Raw genomic sequence first — 24,080 nt, 5'->3', positions numbered from 1 at the left:
ACGTAGGTAAAGTTATAGTCTAGTTGACATGAAAGTCAGAAATAACCTTGGTAAGAAATTTAGGGTGAGTACGCATAACAACCTTAGCAGCATGAAATACAGTATAAGGTTCATTACAACACAACGTCTGAATTTCACTCACCCTGCGGGCCGATGTAATGGCCACGAGGAACGCCGCCTTCCAGGACAGGTGCTGCAACGAAGCCTTATGAATAGGTTCAAAAGGTTCCTTCATCAATCTGGACAGCACCACATTCAATTCCCATGAAGGCGAGGGAAGCCTGACAGGAGGGAATACTTTCTTCAATCCTTCCAGAAAATCTTTGATCACGGGGATCTGGAAAAAGGAAGTCTGTGAAGGGCATTTCCTGTAGGCAGTCAATGCAGCCAGATGAACCTTAATGGAATGCACATTAAGGCCAGACTGCGCCAAATGCAAGAGGTAAGGAAGGATGACATCCTCCTTACAGGTCGTAGGATCAAGGTTCTTAGACTGGCACCAGATACAAAACCTCTTCCACTTGTAAGCATATGAAGTCCTAGTGGAGGGTCTCTTGGATTCCTTCAGAATGTCCATGCAATCATCGGGCAGATTAAGATGGCCATACTGCACTATCTCAGGAGCCATGCCGCCAAACTCAAAGACGAGAGGTTGGGGTGTAACATCCGTCACCCGAACTTCGTGAGAAGGTCCGGCCTGCACGGCAACCGAATGTGAGGAAGGAGAGACCGGTGAAGTAGGTCCGTGAACCACCACTGCCTGGGCCACTCCGGGGCGATGAGTATCATCCGAGCTCTGGACCGGGCCAGCTTGATGAGCACCGCCGGAATCAGGGGAATGGGAGGAAAGGCGTACAGAAAGTTGTTCGTCCAGTCGATCCATAACGCATTCCCCAGCGTCCCTTTCTGGAAGTACCTGGAGGCGAAGTCTCTGCACTTGCTGTTTTCGGCGGTGGCGAACAAATCTACGTCTGGAGTTCCCCACCTTGCGAAGACTTCTCCTAGTACTTCGTCGTTTATGACCCATTCGTGGTTTTCCTGAAGCAGTCTGCTCAGTGCGTCTGCCTGAACATTCTGCACACCTGGTAGATGGGTGGCCGTTATCGTCAGTCCTCTGGCCAGGAGCCAGTGCCAGATCGTCTGCGCCTCCTGTGACAGAGTGCGCGATCTCGACCCCCCCTGCTTGTTGAGGTAATACATCGTGGTGGTATTGTCCGTCTGTACAAGCAGAGAGTTGGTCCGGAAGGACGGAAGAAAGGCCTTCAGCGCCAAGTGAACAGCCCTGAGTTCCAGGAAATTGATGTGATACGTGGCCTCCATCGGTGACCACGTGCCTTGAATCTGTAGAGTCCCGGAGTGCGCTCCCCATCCCAGAAGAGACGCATCCGTCACGACAGTCTGCGTGGGAATGTCCTTGTGAAAGGGAACCCCTCTGAGGAGATTCTCCGCCGAACACCACCACTTCAGAGACTGAAGAGCATGCAGCGACAGGCGAATCTTGTTGTCCCAAGATCCTTTCCTCTGATCCCACTGGTCCTCCAAGCACTCCTGCAACGGTCTCATGTGCAGCCGTGCGTGTGGCGTCAGGAAGATACAAGAGGCCATCGATCCCAGTAGAGAAGACACCGTCCTCACTGTTGTAGATGGAGTCGTTATAAGAGCCTGAGCCTTCCGAAGGAGTGATAATCGTCGCTCTTCCGAAGGAGACACGCTTGCTGACAGCGTATTGATGGAGGCTCCCAAGTACTGTATGCATTGGACCGGAGTCGGGACAGACTTGGCCATGTTGATGTGCAACCCCAGCTTGTTCAAGAGAACGCACGTCTTCTGGAAGTGTGCTCGCGCTTCCGAGAAGGAGGATGCCTTGATCAACCAATCGTCCAAGTAAGGGTAGACGAACACCTTGTTCTTCCTCAGGTGTGCCGCTACCACCGCCATGCACTTCGAGAATGTTCTTGGCGCAGACTTCAGTCCGAATGGGAGTACTGTGTATTGATAGTGATTGGTGCCGACTTGGAACCGCAGGAACTTCCTGTGTTTGTGTGCAATGGGCACATGGAAGTAAGCATCCTGTAGGTCTATAGCGCAAAGCCAGTCTCCCTGTTGCAACTGAGGGTAGATCTGGTGCAACGACAGCATGCGGAACTTTTCTCTGCGAATCCATTTGTTTGCTTGTCGCAAATCCAGAATGGGCCTGAACTCGTTCTTGTCCTTCTTGCGAACCAGAAAGAACCGGGAGTACAGACCTCTTCCTCTCTGAGACAGAGGTACGTCTTCTATCGCCCTTTTCCTTAACAGGACATCCGCTTCCGCCTGAAGCTCGCGCAGCTGAAACTGCGAGCCGACCGGGGGAATCGCTGGAGGAGGGCTGGTGAACCGAAGACTGTATCCATTGCAAACAATATTCAGCACCCACTTGTCCTGAGTAATTTTTTTCTCCACTCTGCCAGAAAAAGTTGGATGCTTCCCCCTACCGGAGTGGGTAACGGATCCGGGGGAAGTAAGTTCCTAGGGCCTAGACCCCGCCTGGCCCTTGGGCGCCGGAGCCGACTGCTGGCCTCCTCTGCCCTTCTGCCGCTTCTGGAACGGCTTACGGAACGGCTGCTGCTGTTGCGAGTGCCCCGAAGCCTGTCCTCATCCTCGGCCTTGTCCTCCGAACCGCCGTTGGAAAGGGCGGTACTGCTTCTTGGTCTCCTTGGGCTTTTCCAGGCCCACAGCCGTCAGCGTTTCGGCTTCCGCCTTCATGCGGGCCATTTCATCATCCGCATGCTTCCCGAAGAGGGTCTCACCGGAAAACGGCAGATTGGCCACCCTCTGCTGTGCATCCGGTTTCAGGGACGTTAGCCGGAGCCATGCGTGGCGCCGTTGGTTGATCCCGTGGCAGAATCCGTGAGCCGCCAACAGGGAAGAGTCCGCAGCCGCGCTGATTATCTGGTTGGCCACCAGCATCCCCTCACTCAGGATTTCCATGAAGTCTTCACGCTGCTCCCGAGGCAAATGCTCCGCAAAGCGCTCGAGGGAGTCCCAGAGGGCGCGGTCGTAACGTCCCAACAGAGCTGTGGCACTCGCCGCTTTCATGGATGTTGCGGAAGTTCCACAGACTTTTCGCCCCGCCGAGTCCATCCACCTAGACTCCTTGTCCGGGGGAACCGTGGAGGTCGGAGTGGTGGCATGCTGTTTGCGGGCCGCCGTGACGATGACGGAGTCAGGCGGAGGCTCCGCTCTCAAAAAGGCCGGATCCGAGTCGGGAGCCCGGTACTTCTTTAGTAATCTGGACGGGGCTGCTCTCGTCACCGCCGGGGTGAGAAACAGAGCCATAGCCGGTTCTTCCAGGCCCGGCACCAAGGGCAGGAGAGGACGAGACATGTGCCTCTGATGTAGAGTCTCGAAAATGACAGACGTCTTCGGAGTAGGCACTGTCAGTGTAATGCCTAGCTTCGCCGCGCCCCTCAACAGGACGTCCTGAAAGGCAACCAGGTCATCTATCTGGGACACTCTGGTGTCCGGCGACCCCGATAGAGTAGGGGAATAGTCCCTGGTCCCAGATGATCTCGTGTGAGAGCGAGATTCGCGCCTCCTATGGCGGTGTCTCGACCTCGTGGAAGATCTGCGCCTAGAGCGAGAACGAGACCTGCCAGCTCGTGGGCGCTCCTTCGGTTTGCGAGGAGGGGTCTTCCGTGGTTCCTCACGGGGTCTCTTCGGATCCTCCCGGGGTTTCGGTTTCGGGGTCCCCTTGGGAGGAGCAGGCAGGGACGGCAGTGAAGTGGACCTCGGCGGAGGAACCTTCGGCTGCGGGGTGGGCCCATGCGGAGGGACCGGAGGTGGAGAAGGATCCCCCGAAGGCAGTGGTGGTTTGGGCGGAGGGTCCTCCCTAGGTACGGGTGGAGGAGTAGGAGTCCTGGGCCGAGATGGAGTGTACACTTCCGAGTACACCGAGCCCGGTGACCCTTTAGGGGACGGGTGCGGAGAGCCATCCCCATCCGCAGGCGACCGCTTCCTCTTGCGTCCACTGGAAGCAGCGTGACTCCTGGGACTAGAGCCACCTCTGTGTCGTTTTGGAGAGGGTGACCTACTCCTCGACGCTGACCGCTGTCTGCTGGACGCAGAACGACGCTTCTCCGGGGTCGAATGGCGCTTCCTGGACTCCGGCGTCGAACGTCGTCCCCTCGACGTCGACCCTCTCATCCTCGGCGTCGAACGCCGACTCCTCGACGTCGATCTCCTCTTCCGCGACCTCTCACGTCGCCCTCTCGACGTCGGGCGGTCCGCCCTCGACGTCGACCGCCGCCGTCGTCTCGATGTTCCCGACGTCGAGGAGCCCCTCGACGTCGATCGGCGGTGTCGCCTCGACGGCGATCGACGGTGTCGCCTCGACGACGACCGACGGTGTCGCCTCGACGGCGAGCGTCGGTGCCGCTTCGACGGCGAGCGTCGATACACGTCCCTGCGCCTTTGGCGTCGGTATGAAGACCTCGACGTCGACGAAGACGATGACGTCGACGGCGGCTTCGACGTCGGCTTCTCCTTTGTCGTCGAGCCGTCACGCCGTCTCGACCCGGAGCCCCGGGGAGAAGGGGAGCATGCCGTCGTCATCCCTCTCGACGTCGTCGTCGAAGCCCTCGACGTCGACGGAGAATGGGATCGTTTGCTGGACTTCCTGCCCCCGGGGAGCCCCCCAGGGGCCTCAGCAGAGGCAGAGGGATCCCTCCCAGGCTGCCCAGACCCACCTGCAGCTCGTAGACGCCTATCCTCCAGGCCAGCCAGCCTGATCTTCAATCTGTCCCTGAGGGTCCGAGCAGAAAGCTGCTGGCAGATAACACACTCCTCAGGGCCATGATCTTCTGGAAGGCACACGATGCAGACATCATGGGGGTCGCTTTTGGCCTTCTTCCTCTCACATGCTGGGCACTTAACAAAAAGGCCAGGCATTTCGGAGCCCCAAAACGCCTAAAAAACAGCACAAAAGGGAGAAGAGAACACCAAGCAGTAACTGCAACACTTTTAAAAGTCAAAAGTGCAAAAACAATTTCAATAAACCCTTGAAAAAGGGAGAGCTCAATGCCAGGGTCCTGTAAGCAGGAGCCGGAAAAAAGAACTGGAAGTAAGTTGGACCTGCTATGCATTCTGGGATACTGGGAGAAGTCTGGAAAGTTCTCTTAAAGGCACAGTATCCTATTTAAGCCACATAATGGCAGCCTATGGGGCTTGTCTGTCCCTACCTTCCTCTCTATCATTCCTGAGGCTTTGACTGGGGGAGGCAGGTTTCTCTATGGTAGAAACTAGCAGGCTGTTCTGTTTGTGGTGTTGTTTTCGGTGGAATTTCTAGTTGAAGTACTGGACAGTGTAGCCTGTGGATATAGGCTGCATTATTTGTCTTTAAATTCTCTCTTAAGTGTCTTTGCAGTTTCTGCATTATTTTGACAACTTAAGAGATTATTTTTGATTGCCGGGGTCCACGCACATGGGCGGGACTATTCACTAGATTATGACTATACACAGAGATCCCCTACTACAGAAACTTAAAACATTTCTCTCAATTGATGAAAAGTAGGAAACATTTTATTCCACAAGACAAGAAGGGGTTGAAGTGAGAGCATGTGAGCACGAATTGAAATCAAGAAAACTATAATGTAATCAAACACATTTTGATGACACATCCAAGCTTATATTAAGGGGACATTTGGGAGATTTTAAATCGAAAAAACCCTGAAAACTGCACATATTGGCAAATGAGAGATTTTTTACTTCAGGGAAAGGTAATACTAGATTACAAACTGCTTTCAAGTCAAACCTCGTGGATGTGATCTCACAGAGGATCAGACATCAACCATCAGTCCCAACATAGGAGTTACTAATCAGTTTTCTAACTCAAGCACAATGGAGAGAGCTCTAATTGTCCAAGTCATACATTAATTCTGCATTTGAGATGTAATTTCACCCTAAATCAGCTTGTTGAACTATAGGTCATCCCAACATGACCACGGGAGGGCTGGGTCACGAGAGAGCAGCACATACGACAAGAGCATCACAAGGGAGCAGGCTACATCTTCTGATTAGGCAACAGCTTCTGGGGCATAGGAAATTGACAGCAAGACAATGGTCTGATGGTTCAGACGTCTCTAGGCACCCAACCATATTTATCATATTACATATCTAAATATGAAAAGTACCTATTAACAAGGTTTCGATTTAATTTGTTTTTCCGTTTAGTTACTTTTCCTATAATGTCTACCTGGTCACACGATTTGGATAAATGTCCATGTGATAAGGTCTCCCCCCAAACAACAATGCACGTGGTACTGTTTTGCCACTACTACGCAGAACCACGCAGGCGCTGGGTCGTACCTTTGTTACGACAAATGGGGTTGAGGACCTGTCGCCCGGCATTCTTAGCCCTGCAACAGCTTGACTCGCAATTTGTGGCAAAGAATTTAGCTGTGTTTTTGAAAACTTGTATAGCCATCCGTAAAACCCTGGAAATGAACTTGTCTGATTGTCAGTACTAGTGCTGTAAATGTATATAAACTGTACCCCTAAAATGTATTAACAACAATTGTGATTTTTAATGTATTGTTTTACTACGATGTACTTTTTATGATTGACAAAACGGTTAATCGAATAAAAGAATTGAATTGAATTGACAGCAAGACAATGTAACACAAATCTCTGGTGGAACACATGACAGGAAAGGGAAATGGCACTTTACAGCAGGTGAAGAGGAACAGATCTGTACAGATGGGTGGGATAAGACAGAAAGAGGTGAAGAAAGAGGTGAACATATGACAGGTGGGAAGAGCAATAGGACACACTAATGGGTTGACTAGTGAGATACACCCTGGGCCAGTGTTACAGACAGTATGGATCATGCCAGTTGAGAAGGAAAGTGCAGGATACATAATCGGGCGCCGTGTGCAATGGAGAAGTATGACCATTTGGAAGAACAGTGACACTCAAACAGAGGAGAGAAGATTTTTAATAAGACCAGGATGTTATTTATAAAGCACAATATACGAGAGAGCATTAGACATGATAAATGAACATTTGGGCGTGACTACACACATCGCTTAGCTAGAGGAGGGAAACAAAGGAAGGGGAGAGAAGAAGTGGGGGAGAGAGAATAGAATGCATATCCTGGGAAGAGTGCCAGAGCAAGGTGTATCACATAGAACAAGAGACAAATGCGACATGATTAGCAAAAGGGTTGCAAGCATTTCATGACAAGACTGTGATCAGGTTTCCAATATGGAAGACCAATACAGAGGAAGCTCTACATCCTGATAAATCATCAACAATTAATGAGAGAATAGCACAGGAGTGTTATGAAAAGGCACAGTGTAAAGGTAATTGTCTTTTTTATAGTAGACTTTCAGTACAAAACGTACTAGCTTTATGACAATATATTTCATAACAAAACCACCGTAAAAATTGTAAACCAATGGAAGTGGTAACAAGCACCCATCTTGAGAAAAAGTACTTGTGGACAGAGTTGAACGCTGTCTACTCAAGGCTAGGCAAATGTTTTTAAATGTAAAAATTTCAGACCAATGATATTTGATGAGTAAGGGATACACTGTAGTTTTCCTTTTAGTAATGGGTCTTGAGAAATGATTTCAGCAACTCATTCTTTGAACATTGTTTTCTGCCCTACTACATATTGGAACTACAACCCTTACCTTTCGAGGCTTCACCTTATCCTGTAAATCATACTGTCCGATTCCTTTATAACTTATGCCAAGCCACCAGGGGATTCCTTGTTTGTCCTAACAAATGAACACAATTAGGGAAAGCATGAGGGTTTGACTTAATCAAGAACTGTGCATTTTACCCTTCAATAAAATCAGCACTTCTGAAATAAGATGGCTCATGTACATATCTTTGCTATATGACATAATCTGTGAACAATATCACAAAACAACAACTTCTTGATTGACGTCCCAAAATTATGCTCCACAAAAGCGTGTACTTAATCTTTCGGGACTTCATATTTTGTGTTGTGTGAAACAGAACCGACAGTATGTTTACAAGGATGTTAATATTGTACAACAGGGAACCCCACATCATTTCTATACCAGGCTTACTTCCTTTTTGTGTGCTTTTTTACCATTCTACATTTTTGGATCAGTGTTTAGTATGCGCCGAGAGTATATCATGAATATTCAGTTTTACTGCCTGCACTATTTCTTTCCAAAGAGGTCAATGCTTCTCATTTCGATGAAAAATTGAAGCACACCAGTTTATTGACCAGGTTTGTCAAGAAATCACGAGCACAGAACAATGCACCAAATTTGAAAACATATCAGCTACCATTTTAAGTATACTTCTCGAAGATTTACTGTTCTGAATTTAGTTTTAGTTTTAAATGTATACCTCGCCGGCGACGGATTGTGTTTGTTCCTTCAGACGTTCTGTCTCTTCCTGACGCATCAGGTACAGTACACAAAATATTTGAAGTTCCAAAATAAACATACGGGCTGTTTATTCACATAACATTTAAGTTCTCACACAGTGCTTTTATGATGGTCAAGATGAAAGCTGAAATGCTTAATAAAAATGCTGGTAAGGCAAGATGCTCTACATAAACATTTTTCTACAACTTGTTTAGCTTGGCCTGCCAAGTATTTTTTGTGCATTTGAGATGTGCCAATAGTTTTCAAATTGCATCATTGGCACTGAACCTGTAGAATAATGTCTGCTACACTTTAAAGGTAGCGAGCCACCGAAAACGCGAGCCAGGGTCGAACTTGAAGCCTAGCACAGCTCGAGGTCCTGTAGGAACCTCGAGCCCACTACCAGCTGAGCTTTCACATGGCCTTTGCCTGCCTTCCTTCCTCTACCCAGGATGTGCGTTAGGGGCAGAGCAGACGACCATGTTCGAGTATCAGCTTCAGCTCAACATCCTGTGTTTCTAGGCAAATCACTTAATCTCCCTATCCCTATAAACAATGAATGGTGACCTTGTATAATGTAACAAACGCTCATGTAAATCGCTCCAATACTTTCGGGTAGGGTTCCTGCTATATAAAAATTGCAGAAATTTGCACAAAGAGTTAAAAATACACCTTAGCATACGGAAATGCAAATAGATACCAGTTTCCTGGTTGATTTGTACAAACTCCTTTTTCTTCGTTACCACATCTGAAAGCCCTTTTCACTACATGAGTTCAGAACACCAGTTGTACAAAAACCTTTTGTGCTTGAATTAATAGACTGTAACGTTGCTCTACAATAATCTGGGTCATGTACAGTGTTTACATGACTATTGTCTTGCCTCTTAGTGCACTAAATGGTTCATGTGTAAAAACGATCACCTTTAATAAGTACTTCTCGGTGCAGTCCTGTAGTGCTGTTTATGGATGCTAAAGATTTACAAGTTAAGGAAATACAATTTCTTGAAGTCTGAAGCACCTTTTTGTTTGTAGTGTACCTCACATAGCAAACATTTTCAGGGCTCGGCTCGTGCATGAGCTCTAAGATCCAAGCCAGACCCTTGGCTCGGCCCTCCCTTTCCATCTTTTGGCTCACCCACCTCTACTACACTATGCTGTGAAATGAGGGAGACTGTGATCGTATCTATATCATAGTTGTAATCCATGGGTGTTCAAAGCTGGTCCTTTGAAGATGGATTAAAGCCTGATTTTGAGGCCCTCTATTAACTATGTAAACAAACCCCATTTCCATGATACTTTTGGTGAATTATGTTGTGGATATTCTGTATGTCTGTCTTAGCAGGATCCGTATGGATCCATGTTACACTCAACTGAATTCTAGCATCAAGGAATAGAGTATGTAAAATGTAAAGTAGGCTTGGGAGAAATCTAAACTATGTCGAAGTAATTTTGGGTTACACATGTTACGTGAAATTCCCATTACGCCTCTTCGAGTAAATATGTACCATTCGTGGTAAAAAATATGCTGTGAATGGTGCAATTAGTGGTAAATGATTACTGTGAATTACCACAAATTGCACCATTCGCACAGGAATAAAGGGTGTGAGAGGCTGTTTTGCTGTGCTCTTGTTTAAATTCATCAACGTGCTAAAACCTGATGCAAGGATGCACTTCATGCTGCAACATAACACGAAATGATGGATTTGCATTTCACTTAATTACACAAAAGCAAATTACGCAAATTTCGCACAACCCTATTTATTGTAAGCAAACCCAACTCTACCTATGACACTTAAAGGCTTCCTATGTAACCAGATTTTGAATGTACATGACACCCAGCGTGTGTGTGAGGGCCCCAAATCCCAAAGTGGGGAACACCCTGTCTCCACCAGAGGGTTAGCGTGTTAGACCAACCCAGCCTCTTCCTCTTCTTCTCTTTCTAAGGAACAACATGCGTCTCCTTCTGAAACTCTTTTTGAGACTGCAACTTTTCCTCATCATGTCTTAAGCGCAACCTGTGAATCTCTGCTGCGTGCTAGGTTTTGGAGCATTTGCTAACGTAGTAAGAAATTAGTTTCAATGAAGGGTGGTAGGGCTCATGTCAAAATTCAATTACATGACCCAACACCATCGGCTCAGTGTAGTGATCCAACTCAACCCAACACCTCAGTCAGTTTAAGACTGGGATTTGTATTGAGGCTCAGGAGTAAATATTATACTAAAAAGGATAGTGGACATCTCCCTTCATAGCCCTCTTCACGCTGCTAGTTTTGCCAGAGGGGTTTGAGAGTTTCTTTACGGAGTAGCTGACATTGCTCTTCTGTCTAGAATCCACAGGGAACTAATTTCACAACTATTGTTTTTGTATCAAAAGATACAAGATTTGTTTTGTTTTTATTATCTGTGTAAAAACTTTAGTAGTTATTACAATTTTTTGTTCTAATTTAGCATTTTTAGTTCCATAGTGGGATGTGGGTTTGTAGGGGAATAGGGTGGAAGTTATTTAATTGACTTACATTTTAAGGGGTTTGATATTCTTTGGGATCAGGTTTGCGCTATATAAAACTTTATAAATAAATAAATTGGTATTTTTCCCAATGCTAAGTAATCTCCCTTTTGGGAGGGAATTATAGCCAACATCTATTTTCTAATCTGAGGCTCCTTTGGCACAGGAATCTGAAACTAGGTGGGAAGGGCAATCAGAATGAGTGGTAGTGGAATGTGTCATGCCACAGGTTATTATGTTTAAAAGGCAGATTTTGCGGCTAATTAAACCATGCAAATGCTTCAAAGTCCTTTAGCACAAATAGCGGATGCATCAGGTTATTCTAAATACTGCTAACTAGGCATTGCCTTAATTATGAACATGCATGAGCCCGGCCTGTGGCTAAAGCAACATGAGATAAAATCCATTCACTGCGTGGAGAAATAAAGGCAATACTTACTATTGCTTGTACTAGAGAGCAGCAAGTTGCATCCAACGGTGTTTCACTTATCAATGTGTTTGTATTGCATGAGCAGTATATGTATATGTTGCAAGACACTAATTAATAAGCCAAGGGCATTAAAATGGTATGGGACAGTGGCCCATTTTGCTTACGGTTTTGGACTGTATGTCTCAGGTTGAAATTGAACAAAGAGGCATCTTCTGATATCAGTCAATAATTGTTTTTGAGTAAATTAAAACCCCTCTCTTCACTTCTTTCTTTCACATCAAACATGAAAGTGATCTATTCTATACTCAGAAAAGGAGAAACCGTCAGTGAACTTATGTTGCTTACATGACTAACACCTGGCTTCACGAAAAAGAAAATTCATGTTCTTGTGCAAGGAGACAATCATACCAGAAGTTAAGTAACCAAGATATCATTCATGTGTTATATGAAGTTTTTTTTCAAATAGGATCATGTACCAGAACTTGTTAAGAAAATCTGACTGACCTTTACTCCATAATAATGAACTCCATAAGTAGGCAGCGCTTCCACTATTGTCATGTACCTGAAACCAGAAATAGAAGGATTTCGAGAATATTCGTAAAATATTTATTCACTATATGACTAATGATACATGCCACTGTCCTAACTCAGTCAACTTAAGTAACCATATTTTAAGTGCCCAGCTCTGTGTAAAGTTGATGCAGCACCAGATACATAGTTCCCTTTCTAGTCAGCACACACGCTTGTCACATTCTCTTCTTCTTGCATACATTATACACCTGATTCAAATTCCCAGAACAAGGAAAGTCAATTGGGAAGACAGACGTTTTAGCATTGCAGCAGCAAGATTATGGAACTCTCTTCCTCTCAATATAAAATCTAGCCCCACATTGCTTATCTTCAGAACGCAACTCAAGACATGGTTGTTTTCTCAATGAACTAACAAGCATCCTCAGATATAGAACTCTGCATCTGTTCTCTAAGACACTGGTAATAGATCTAGCTCCTAGCGCCGAGACACCCACGGGTAATTGCTGCGCTTTAAAAATCACATAAATAAATAAATAAATAAATTATGACAAAGGATTCGAGATCAAACCTAGATTATATACACTCAACTTCACAACGCCCCAGTGTTCCTGCAATGTCACTCGAGATATGGATCTCCATATTAGAAGTCCTTTTCTTTCTATTTTATTTCTCTTTGCTATTGCTTGTGTTCACTTTTCATCTCATATTCTTCTGTCACATTTCTTCCAATATTTCTCACTTTTCTTAGTTCTTTCCGTTCTTCACAAAAATGCAAATAGTCTGTAGCTAATGAACAGAAATCGCAATCCACGCACAAAGGCACGCAGTAATTAAAATCTTATGTCAAAAATGATAGGATTAGCACCTAATATCAGTTACTTCTCAGTATTAATAAAGAAGCACAGAAAAATTACCAAAAAACATCCTTCCGTTGAAGTCACAATATGGTTTTGATAGATAACCTACATCTAACTTCAACTCTGCAACTATACCATTATAACACCACAAAGGAAATGCTACTAACCTTAGATGAGATCACTTGTACCATCACATACAATGTGACTAATAATGTCATTACTAGTTGTCCGTCAGTTGTTTTAGGTAGAGAAGCAATAATTCTTTACAGGCTGTGCCACAGTTGTTTTAACAGTAGCGCTTACTATTATTAAATGCCCTTGCAAAAGGTAACAAATAACAGGGGGGCTTTACATGATGTGAACACCACAGTTTCGCATGGCTGCAAAAGTGACTCCAATACCAAAATGGTTTTATCATATGGCTGAGATGCGCCAAGATATTTTTTCACACTGGGAATACATCTTCAAAAACTGCAACCACTTTTCATATCAATTCAGAATCAAAGATATGCGATCGTATTTTAAATACTCATATCGAATACCTAAGAAGTCCCATTATTCAGACTTACTCACACCACACACACAACCCCCCCACACACACAGAGGTAACATTTCCAACCATGTGATGTGGGAATACATTATGGAAGAGTTTTGAAATTTTGTGAAGGACTTTTTCCCTGAACTGTGAAATGTTTTGGATAAAGTATCAAGTATCAGGGCTTACCACTATAGCTATTCTGTAGTTTTGCAAAGCAACAACATGCATTTGGAAAACCACACATGCTTTACTTGCTCTGGTGTAAATCGCATCAGTCTGTGAGATGGAAACACCTGGCATCAGAAGCAATCCATCTATGAACAGCTGCTCTTTCTTTTCTGAAAGTACCACCAAATGGTATAGCTAGCATCAAGGCGATGAAGGATATGCAAAGCACAAGAAAAGTCTTGGGAGAGGATACAGTGCCTTTCTTAGTTTAAATAAAGCTCAGAAGTGGCCATATAAACAAATGAAGGGGAAGTATGGGATATCACAATTTTTCTGTTAAAAAGAGTACAGCGACCAGAGACAAACGTTATCTGAAACATGGGTGATATGAAGCCTGCACAATGGCAATATTCCAGATAAACAGTCCCTGACATAATTCCATAGGCCCCAATGCCTCAAAGTAGCAGAACCAAGCTGTAAACACACGAGACCATGAAAATTAAACCTGCTAGCTAGTTCGGGGCTTCGTTGTCCTTTGTTACTTTTACAGGCACCCATGGATTAGTGATTGGCACTCCTCTTGTCTTGGAACCCTCAATTAATTAAATGTATTCATTCATGTGTTTAGCCACACCACATCATCTTAACAAAACTACTATGTGCAGACTCATCATTCCTCTACTTGACTTCTGAGAAATTAAAAGCATAATTAAAGCCCTTGAGTAACAGGTGTAATTAATATCATTATCATGGGTTTGATCAATTAAACTGCAGCAAAATGCAGACCTAGTCTACTTCTCAGACCTGGTATCATGCACTTCAAAAGTCTTAAACACCTGACGGGAGATGAAAGGTCAAAACATTAATATTCCTATGAAGCACTCCAGCTTCTGCGCTCCTGTAATCCTTTAAACAGCCAAATCCTTATGTCTCTATGAAAGGGGAAGCCCCCACATACATGCTCAAGTAGCCAGTCAATATGCATTAGTGGTTGTACTCTCTCTCCTCAGTGGATCAGAGAGTTCAATGTATCTTGAACTGACGCCTAGGTTCCAGGATACATGTATTTTTAAATAGGGCAACATACCTACAGTTCTACATCGAAAACTACACCAAGCCACATTGTAGGCTGTTTGCAGTTTGATTTAGACTGTATTTGCAAATGGCAATGGGGCTCCTAAAAAAGCTAGGAAGTTAGAACATTTATCAGTGTCTAGTCTAAACTATATGTGTCATATAAGTTGCAGAACTTGTCTAAATAGAACACTCCTGTAGTAGAGTATATTTTGTCATTTGTTACTTATTAATAGAAAAGAAGGTTTAAATTCTTGTTGGTTTGGGAAAAAATAAGACTGTGGTGGTGATGACACTTTTATAGGCTCAACACAAGAGAAACATTGATGTTTCTTAAGGATTAAAGGAATATAAATATTGGTACATGTCAGTTAAAAAATACACAATACTAAATTGGACAGGTCAATACCAGGGCAGGCAACTTATATACTTCTAAATGGTTCAGATCCGGTCCTACATCTTATCAGTCTAAGATTGAATCTAAAAGAGATTCACAGACGTATGGTCCAAGACTGCATAAAACAACTTAGAAGTCTACATGGTATGATAAAAAAGATCAGAATTCCAAATTTGCTTATCCAGCTGCACCCTTTATACTTTTCAAATGAATTTTCGTGCAAAACTAATATCTTTTTAGATCTCTATGTCAGACCTGTTGCTACAAGCCCAGACACTCTTAGGTGTATCCGTGTGCGATATAAGTTGCTTCATCATCATCATCATCATCATCAACTGGTCTGCTAGTCTTGGTGGACAGAGAAGATCTCAGGAACCACTTACACAGGCTAGTTAGCATCATCCCTCTTGAAATGAACACGTACATACCACAATTACAGTGCAATGATGAAGTCAGATGTCATATTGCTACATCCCCACTATGTTGACTAGCCTGCATTGAAAGTAGTTAAAACAGTGAACGACCATAGACGCAAAAATGCTTTCGTAACTGTCATTGCGGCTGGTTAGTAGGTGGATAACTTGACTGATGTGTCAGAATGACTCTGAATTTAATTTTGTGGGCTGGCGTACACAGGATATGTGTGCTGCCATATCTCTGCCCAGGCATGAAACATTGCTTAATATCCTCTTAATGCAATAAGTAATTTGCATAACATCATAAACATTTGGCAGCGCCAAGGCTCTCTCTAGATTGTTACCTAATGATTCTCAACATTTCAGAACTGTGAAAAATTCTTGCCAGTCCTTCACTTCGCATTTAAGGAAGGCTTAACAAATATCATTAAAGTCCTCAAACATAGAAAAACAACTCTGATAGGAAATATATATGCTTTGTGTCCGTACACATTTAAACAAAGAGTTATGTAGTGAGTGTTTATTTATTTATTCTGAGTAGGGCCTAATTAAAACTTAGGTTAAAAGTGTCAGCAGAACAAAAGTTATTATCTGATCATAACTACAGGAATTATAAAGAAGCATGTTGGTCTTAATAGGCTTTCTTTTAACTCAGATTTTGTCAAGGAGAGTCAGAAAAAAAGTAGCAGAAGCAAAGCAAACCTTCACCTCTGCCTGCAGGTAATAGCAGGGAACGATGTATGGGCCAACTCATAAAGGCAGGCCTATGTGTTGGAGAATGACTGTGCTTACACTGGCACAGGCTGTTCAATGGGAGGAGGGGAACCAGGAGCTCACTGGCAACAGAAAACCGAGGTAGGGAATACAAGAGTCAAGGTAACAAACAATTCATACAATAACATCGGCACTGCAGGAGCCAGAGCACAAAAAGCTTCCGGAGTGCGGAATAAGAGCTTAGACCGAATCTGGAGAATCTGGACCTGAGGGGCCCGGCAGATAATGTGCTCAAAGATTCTGCACAAGCATGTAAGAGTGGTGGGAAGGAAGTGCGACCAGCAGCACCGAGTATCAAGTCTATGGGTATGCAAAAGGAGCAGGCAAAGACTTCGTTAAATGCAAAAACAACAGTTGATGGACAGAATGCAGAACAATGTCATACATTCACCCCAGTACAGAGATCTAGTCCTAAATCCATCGTTTTTTTGCTTACCATGCCATTCCAGTTTGAACCCAGCCATATGCAAATCAGTCTTGACCCTGTGCCCCATGGGAACAGTCCAGCCCGAACTGCCAAGCCAGGTCCTCCTTGGACTGGAAACAAGCATCCTAGGACCGGTTTCTGGCTTTCAGCCCTCATCAGCCTTGATAGCTTGATTCCAGTGGCATGGAAAGCATGAATCAGAAGACTAGTAAGCAGCTCGTGTGGCGCAGTACAACAGCGCATAGGTACCAGTTTCCCCTAGAGATGCAATGCAAGAACATAATGGTCATTGTGGCTTTTATACACGAATAAGCACTGCATTGAGGGAAAACTGCTGTGGGGACATAAGACAATTTTCATATACAACATTGGATGCTGTGTTCTCTGTTCTTGGTGTATATGGACACAGTGTCACTTTCACCCAAGTCACCACAGACCAGTCCTGAATCAGGAAGTAGTGCGTGTGGCTGCCAGCTTAGAACGCTGCTACGTCTGCAAGTCATATTACGGGGATCCCAGCAGCCCTAGCTGTTGTCTGGAGCGACTGCTTGTCCACAGCCAAACATGCCCGCTTTCTTGAGTTTGAAAACATTGTTCTGGCCTGACAGACTATTAGCGACAGTAGTCAAGCATCAACATCTTTTTCACTCTTTTTTGTGTAGATTATGTCTCTGCACTTCATGGATCAAGAAAGAAAACCACACTATTTGCATAACATCTTGCCAGAAAAACAACATGCATAAATGCCATGCAGAGCCAGTGAGTAGCAGTGTATCAATGGGGTTGCTGAATTACAGACTTTGTTGAGTAGACTGGATGCTACAAACGTCTCCCACGAGATTCTTCAGCTACCCTCATATCAGTGTTGCACACATTTGTATAAGGTATGCTTCTGCTATTCTGCAAATCTGGAGTTGTAGCACTTATGTACAGATGTGGTGTGAGTGGTTGCCTCACTGAATATGCCTGAATCGGCAATGCCAGTTACGCTTTAGAGAACGGGGAAGGAAGACAGCACAGATTGGTACCCTCAGAAGACAGCAAGCAGCTGCTCATTCACAGCATGCCCAAATATTGTCACTGCATTGGGGGACTTCAACGGTTCAGTCATACTTCTAAACGTACTACAGTACTAAGCAGAAAAAGTAGAAAGTCTGTAGTTGTGATGGGGTACTTCCATGGACTGCCAGACCCGTAATCGGCCCCTAATGTTTCCCTACAACATTTCTACCTAGTCCAAAACCAAAGTTAGTAGCCTTACGGATGTTGCCATATGGATTACCGGGCTATCTCTAATTACCCTCTTTTTGGTGTTAACGCACACAGCACACACTGCTCCTGTGGTTAGGCTACCACCTTATGCAATGTAGCTGTCTATATGGTTTAGTCCTAACTAGAATTATAATTTGTGTGTCTACCTCTTACATACCCTTCCCAATCACACCTTTAGACGCTACCTCCCATGACACGATAACCACATCTCAGTGATCATCAAGCGCAACTTGAAAACACTTACCACACAGGCTAAAAACAAAATCAACGCCCTTGCAACTAAACACCCCACACTATGTAGCTTTGTATCACTGTGAGTGCATCAGCCCTACACATAGGGGTAGTAAGCATTATACAAATGCTAAAATGAAACAAAATACTGATCTTAAAAAATACTCACTGCACAATAGCTCTTCCTCTGGTTACCCCTTTAAGCTTTCTGTAGTGTTCTATCACCCTCTCCTCACTGAAAAACACAAACAAGAAAATAAATTTAGCTTGAGTAACAAAATCATTTTTGGCAGCATACTGATTTAAAAGGTAAGAAAACATAATTGATTGCACTCGTTTTCTTCTCATAATACAAATTTGTGTATTTTGCCGTCGAACGTTTCATTTGGTTATTGCAACATTATATTGGAAGAGCGAGAAAAGCACTCATAAACCACGAACTTCCACGGTGCGTCATGCAATGGGTAAACAAAGAAAAAGCACTTAAAAAGGGTAACCCAATGAAATCTTATCGCCAAGAGATTCACGAAAGGAGTTTGTCTCCAAAAGTACATATTTCTATAATAATGCGCAATTTTTTATGAGTAAAATGCTGCATCTTACAAAAGAAAGAAATTCTAGTTGAGTGTTTACGATCTGTATGTATGGAATATATGTTACAAATGCATAAAAATTTATATTTTCTTTATGTGTACAATACAACTGAGTATATGAATAATGAGCGTCTCGCCGATTCAGCACTCCACCAAACCACTCAAATAAAGAAATAAACTTATCATACAAATTGTGGAAGAAGAGTGGACTTGCCTAGGTGAATGGTTAAGTAGTGGCCAACAGGAGGCAATACAAATTAACACAAAATTCATTTTTCGAAAAATGGGAACCCAACAATCCCTCTAGTATTTCCTAGTGGTCCAAACAGGTACAAGTGAAGAGGTTTTTAAGGGTAGGAATTGTACGAAAAATGCTTTGTTTCTGTGAACCACATACATTTACATAAATACTTGCCATAATAATCATGCCATGCATGATGTGTCCATGTAACTGAAGGGAATGCATGCCAGTAAGCAAAATTGTTATGGTGTATACTGCTCATGGAGAAAGTTACTCAAATATCTCCAAATTTTCTAATGTTTGTGAGCAAACCAAAAGTGTCTAGAATTGGTAAGCTAGATATGCAGACGCATGACCCACTTTACAGCAAAAAGTTGGATGCGGTCGCCTAGGGCAGTGCCTGCTTTTGAAGGATTAGTCCAGTTTACGGTGACCACCTCCCTTCAGGTCATTATGGACACTATTTCCGATCCTGGATGTTTGTGTGATTGAATAATGTATTCTGGCTGTAGTAATCTTGTTTTACTTCCATTTAACCAATCAGGTTAAAACACCTGAAACCAATGATTAGTGAGAGACACTGTCAGTAAGGACCTGGAGTGAGATGGCCATCCTAATCCATATTCTTCCTCCAGGGGCATAAACTGATAATCAGGTTTATTGAATAGGACTGAAGAAAGAGGCTCCTCAAGAAATGTGAAGGTGGGATGACTGGGAAAAGGCTCAAAGCGCTATGTTTGTTACTTGACAGATTACTTTATGGTGCACTGGGAAGCAATATAAGATATGCAGACCCCCAGTATCCTTCACTGCAAAGGGTGTAGAGACAGGGTGGGAATTTAAGGTGTATCTTTTTGCCTGCTATCCATTTTTAAAGTTCACGAAAACAATAAAGCACAATTTAGAGAATGAAGTGAAATAATTACTCAAAGTTAACCTAAAGATCCTAAAAACCCAGGGGGTAAACTGACAGTGTATTAAAATGGCAGGGAATACTGAGGGGCAATTTGCTTTGAAAAGAGACAATAGAAAAATTATCGAATTTAGGAAAGGAATTACAATGGGGCTGTTTTTTCCCCAAGATAGTCCGGGCGGAGGTACTCAACAAGTTTACCCATTACACACAAACACGCACACACAAGCCTGTGATCTCTCACATCTTTGACCCATCAAATCTGATGTTTAGGAATTTGGATGTAATCGTGCATTATCATAATTGAAACTTGTGTCCAGACCTTTTTTTTAAACGCGGTCTCCCTGTTAGCTAAGAAATTTGAGTAAAACAAATTTTGACTATTAAGTGCATGTACATGACCACATCTTCACTCTGGCATTGTGTAGGAGAAAAGTAGAAGGATGTATCTGCTTTACCATTGTAGGAGGATATCCATAATTAATAATATTATTTTACATTTGTTTTCATATCAGCGTCAATGCGTTCCTCTGGTGTGCTTGTGAGTGTTGTTTAGAAAGTGAAGCAGTCAAACGTTTACACTGACATGTAATGTGGGTGTACATCGGATGAAGAATCACTACAAATCCAATGAATATGAAGATTCACAATCCTTCTAAAATCCTCTAGTGTGGGACACTTGCCTCACTCCGAAATATCGAAAAGAGTAAACAGCTACTTACCCCTTCTGTGTGCATATTCTGATTTTTGCTGGGCGAACACAGTAATGTAAACCAGAAACATCAAGCCAATGCACTGTACACTAAGAGTTGAAAATAAGGATCAGGCTAGTTTGCAAACACCTTGGACTTGCGATCTTAGAGGTCGATTCATAAGAGTAAAGTTACATATGAGTAAACCTACAAGCTTAACATCATGCTTACACTTTCATGACTCCACCCCAGAAACACCCCTGCAAAAAGGGGCAGTAGTATGGCCAGCGTCACAAATGACCAAACAAAGATAGTGAAACCCCCCATATAAAATAATGGTGACAACGACTTGAAATAGAATCCCATAGAAATTAATATTACATTAAAATATGTTATTGCGACTCATAAAAATATTTATAAATTAAATTGAATGCATATATATATATTTTTTTTTTCCGAAACAGTCCACTCCAGTCTGGCTAGACATAAGACCAGCACACCATACCATCGATTTCAAAAGTGTTTAATTAAAGCCCCTACCCCCACAACAGACGCTTTTCGCCAAAAGGCTTCGTCAGTGTTCACCAGTGTTACAATGCACAACGCCATTTAAAGCTAGCTCGTCATGGAAATCAATGACGGTTAACATTCTCAAAATACATTTCATGGCAGCCATCTTTCAATGTGCAAATCTCGCAAACATATATACATTTCATGGCGTTGTAATAATATAAAGTGCTCAGTGCCGATTAAATGCAAGGGAATACTAGACGTGAGTCAGAGTAGCCTTGTGCACAGCGTGATCACTCAAAGGAGTGTAAATCAAAAAACGTATTAAATCTTGTTCAGTTCATTAATTTATCCACAAAAATGTTCAAAGTATACAGATGAAAGAAACTGACCAAATAGAACATTGGTTTTAGTTCATTATTAGATTTGTATTGAGATCATGATGCAAAAGGTTTATATCCAAGGACAATGTTGAAATTCACAAAATCCAGGGTAAATAATCGCAATCTTCAAATTCCATGAAATTTACAAGTCCCAATGCATTTCGGGCTTATAGAAGAAGCCCTTCATCAGGGGATCTAGAAAAAATGATATAAACCAAGTTTTAAACCTATATGTGTGACACAGCAATAGGCATAGTACTTACTCAAGCAAGGTGGTGGTGAGGAAAGTCATGCGCAAAATTTTACCCAGGAACACTTAATTCAAGGTGGAACCGAGTGAAACAAAACGGACCTGAAAACGTGCCTGCAGAAATACATCAAACTTGTATACAAACATCGGAACGGAGATGAAGTGAGGAATGCGATCTAAAAGTGAAAGTGGTGCCCGGCACAAGTGGAAACAACCCGAGTGCACAATTACCCAATGATGGTAATAAATCAACAACCAGTGAAATCATACTTGTGTATACAACTGAGGAAACATGCAAATGAATTAGAGTCTACAGAACAACAGGGAACATGCTCGGCGGAGCTTACGAAGTGGGCGGAGTATTCAACATGATCGCGGAAGGCTGCAATAAATGCAAAGACGAGGCTTAGACAGTGAAAGATAGACATTAGTGTTGAATTTAAGGAGAAAGAAACGTGCGCGTGTCTTACCGAATGCAGCAATAGCCGCGAAGCGTCCAAACCCGGTGCCCTGAGGGGAGTGAGTGTCGGCGTCAGAGTGGCGCCCAACATATACGTGAAAAGAAAGTCCCGAGAAGGAAAAGTGGAAATTGAGAAAGGACACAAGTGTCGGTGCGCGTGATCGGCCATTTGTAAGTGGGGAAAAAAGTAAACATTGAATGGAAAAAGTGACCAAAGGGTCCATATGAGCAACTTGTCGAAGTAACAGCGAAGTGGTGACACAAAAATACATACATGCTGGCAATGTAACTGTCATGGCAAGGTGAAAGAAATACTGCATGACTTGAATACATACAGAAAGAAGGAATAGAACCATTGGAGAAATATCAAGAGCATTATAAGGTGCACATATAATTGTCTGTTCAGAGAAAGCAAGCAAGTTCAAATTTATCATTAAGACCCAAGGGGGTCAGAGTTTGCATAAACCAAATCCAGTGCATCTCGCGTTGAGACAAGTATTTGTTGCAATCCCTATCTGGACGTACATCAATGACTTCGAGTACCCCAAATCTCAGTTATGCAATGTTATGTTTAAGGTTACGCCAATGTTCAGCAATGGGGGAGCTCGTGGTTTGAGTCCTAATCCGACTTTTGTGTTCATTGATCCTTATCCTTAAGGGTCTCTCAGTTTTGCCAATGTAGTACAGACCACATGGACACTTGATGAAATACACTAGGTGATGACTAGTGCAAGTAGCGTTGAATTTAAGATGGATAGATTTGCCAGATCTAGGATGATGAATCATGTTCCCCTTTACCATGTTGCTGCAGTTGGAGCAGTTCATGCAAGTTGTCAAACCTTTATAAGTGACTTGAGGAGTCAGTTGAGTGTTCAAAATCTCTTTAAGATTTTTTGCTCTCCTATAGGCAAACATGGGTGTGTTCTGAAATAGATCTTTAAAATCCACTTCCGATTGTAGAAGAGACCATCTGTTGGTTATGATGCTTTTCAACTGTGGTGATTGTGTAGAATAAGTAGAGACAAATACTTCTCTCTTGGTAGTTGATGCCTTCAGGGTTTTTTTTAAAAGCTGTTCCCGTGTGACTGCTCGAGTTCTGATTTCAGCTTCTTGAATGACTGATGGGGGATATCCCCTTGCACTGTATTTCTCTTTGTATTTTTCAATCGTTTGTATGCCTTTTTGCTCATCAGAATGTATGCGCTTGATGCGCAAAAATTGACTGTATGGGAGATGGCGTTTTAATGACCATGGATGAAAGCTCTGGTATGCCAGAGCGTTGTTCCTATCAGTTTTTTTGGTGAAAAGAGAGGTGGTGATGTTAGAGTCTTGTATCGTGATTAACACATCAAGAAATGGGAATGCTCATTGCTTCAATTTGGGAGGTGAATTGAATCCTAGGATGTATAGTGTTAAGCTCTTGTATCTTGGTTTCAAGTGTGTTACGTGGACCTCGCCAAATGATGAGGATGTCGTCGATGTACCTCTTGAACAGAAGTAGATGATCAAACCAATCTTTATTCGATAGAATATGCTCAATTTCGAATTTCATCATAAAGATGTTGGCGTAGCTGGGAGCCCCCGGAAAACCCATGCTGGTCCCATTAGATTGCAAGAAAAAAGAACTCTTCCATTGAAAGTAGCTGTGAAATAGGCAGAACTGCAAAATCTCCAATAGAAACACTCTGTTTGCTCTAAGTTCATCAGTTCTCAAAAGTGCCCATTCGATGGCCTCAATGCCTTCAGAGTGAGGGATAGAGGTATACAAAGCTACCACATCTACAGTGCTTAGCCAGATTTCTTCTCCTAATGGAATATTGATGGAAGAGAGAATGTTGAGCAAATGTGTGGTGTCTTGCACATAGGTGTCACTGGATTTAACAATGGGTTGCAGAAAAGTATCCAAGTATCTTCCTAGAGAGTCATGCATAGAGTCACATCCAGAAACAATAGGTCTCAAGGGTGGATCCCTCAGAGACTTGTGTATCTTTGGGAGCATGTATAGACGTGGTCTACGTGGAAACCTGTTG

At 43.3% G+C, this 24,080-nt stretch overlaps 1 protein-coding gene across 1 annotated transcript in view; it reads right to left on the bottom strand.

Annotated features, from left to right (window-relative positions):
• The window catches only part of FRMD4B (FERM domain containing 4B), a 515,943-nt gene that overhangs the window by 114,194 nt on the left and 377,669 nt on the right, over positions 1 to 24,080 (bottom strand). Inside the window, exons 9-11 of the mRNA XM_086939027.1 lie at positions 18,178 to 18,243; positions 11,828 to 11,885; positions 7,674 to 7,760 (exon numbers count right to left, since the gene is read on the bottom strand). Coding sequence (XP_086795153.1) covers positions 7,674 to 7,760; positions 11,828 to 11,885; positions 18,178 to 18,243 — 211 coding nt within the window. The remainder of the gene's footprint in view (positions 1 to 7,673; positions 7,761 to 11,827; positions 11,886 to 18,177; positions 18,244 to 24,080) is intronic.

The sequence above is a fragment of the Lissotriton vulgaris genome, chromosome 9, assembly GCF_964263255.1.
Source record: "Lissotriton vulgaris chromosome 9, aLisVul1.2, whole genome shotgun sequence".
Taxonomy (NCBI): Eukaryota; Metazoa; Chordata; class Amphibia; order Caudata; family Salamandridae; genus Lissotriton; species Lissotriton vulgaris.
Note: the sequence above shows the minus strand (reverse complement) of the source record. Positions and strands in the feature narration are given on the sequence as shown.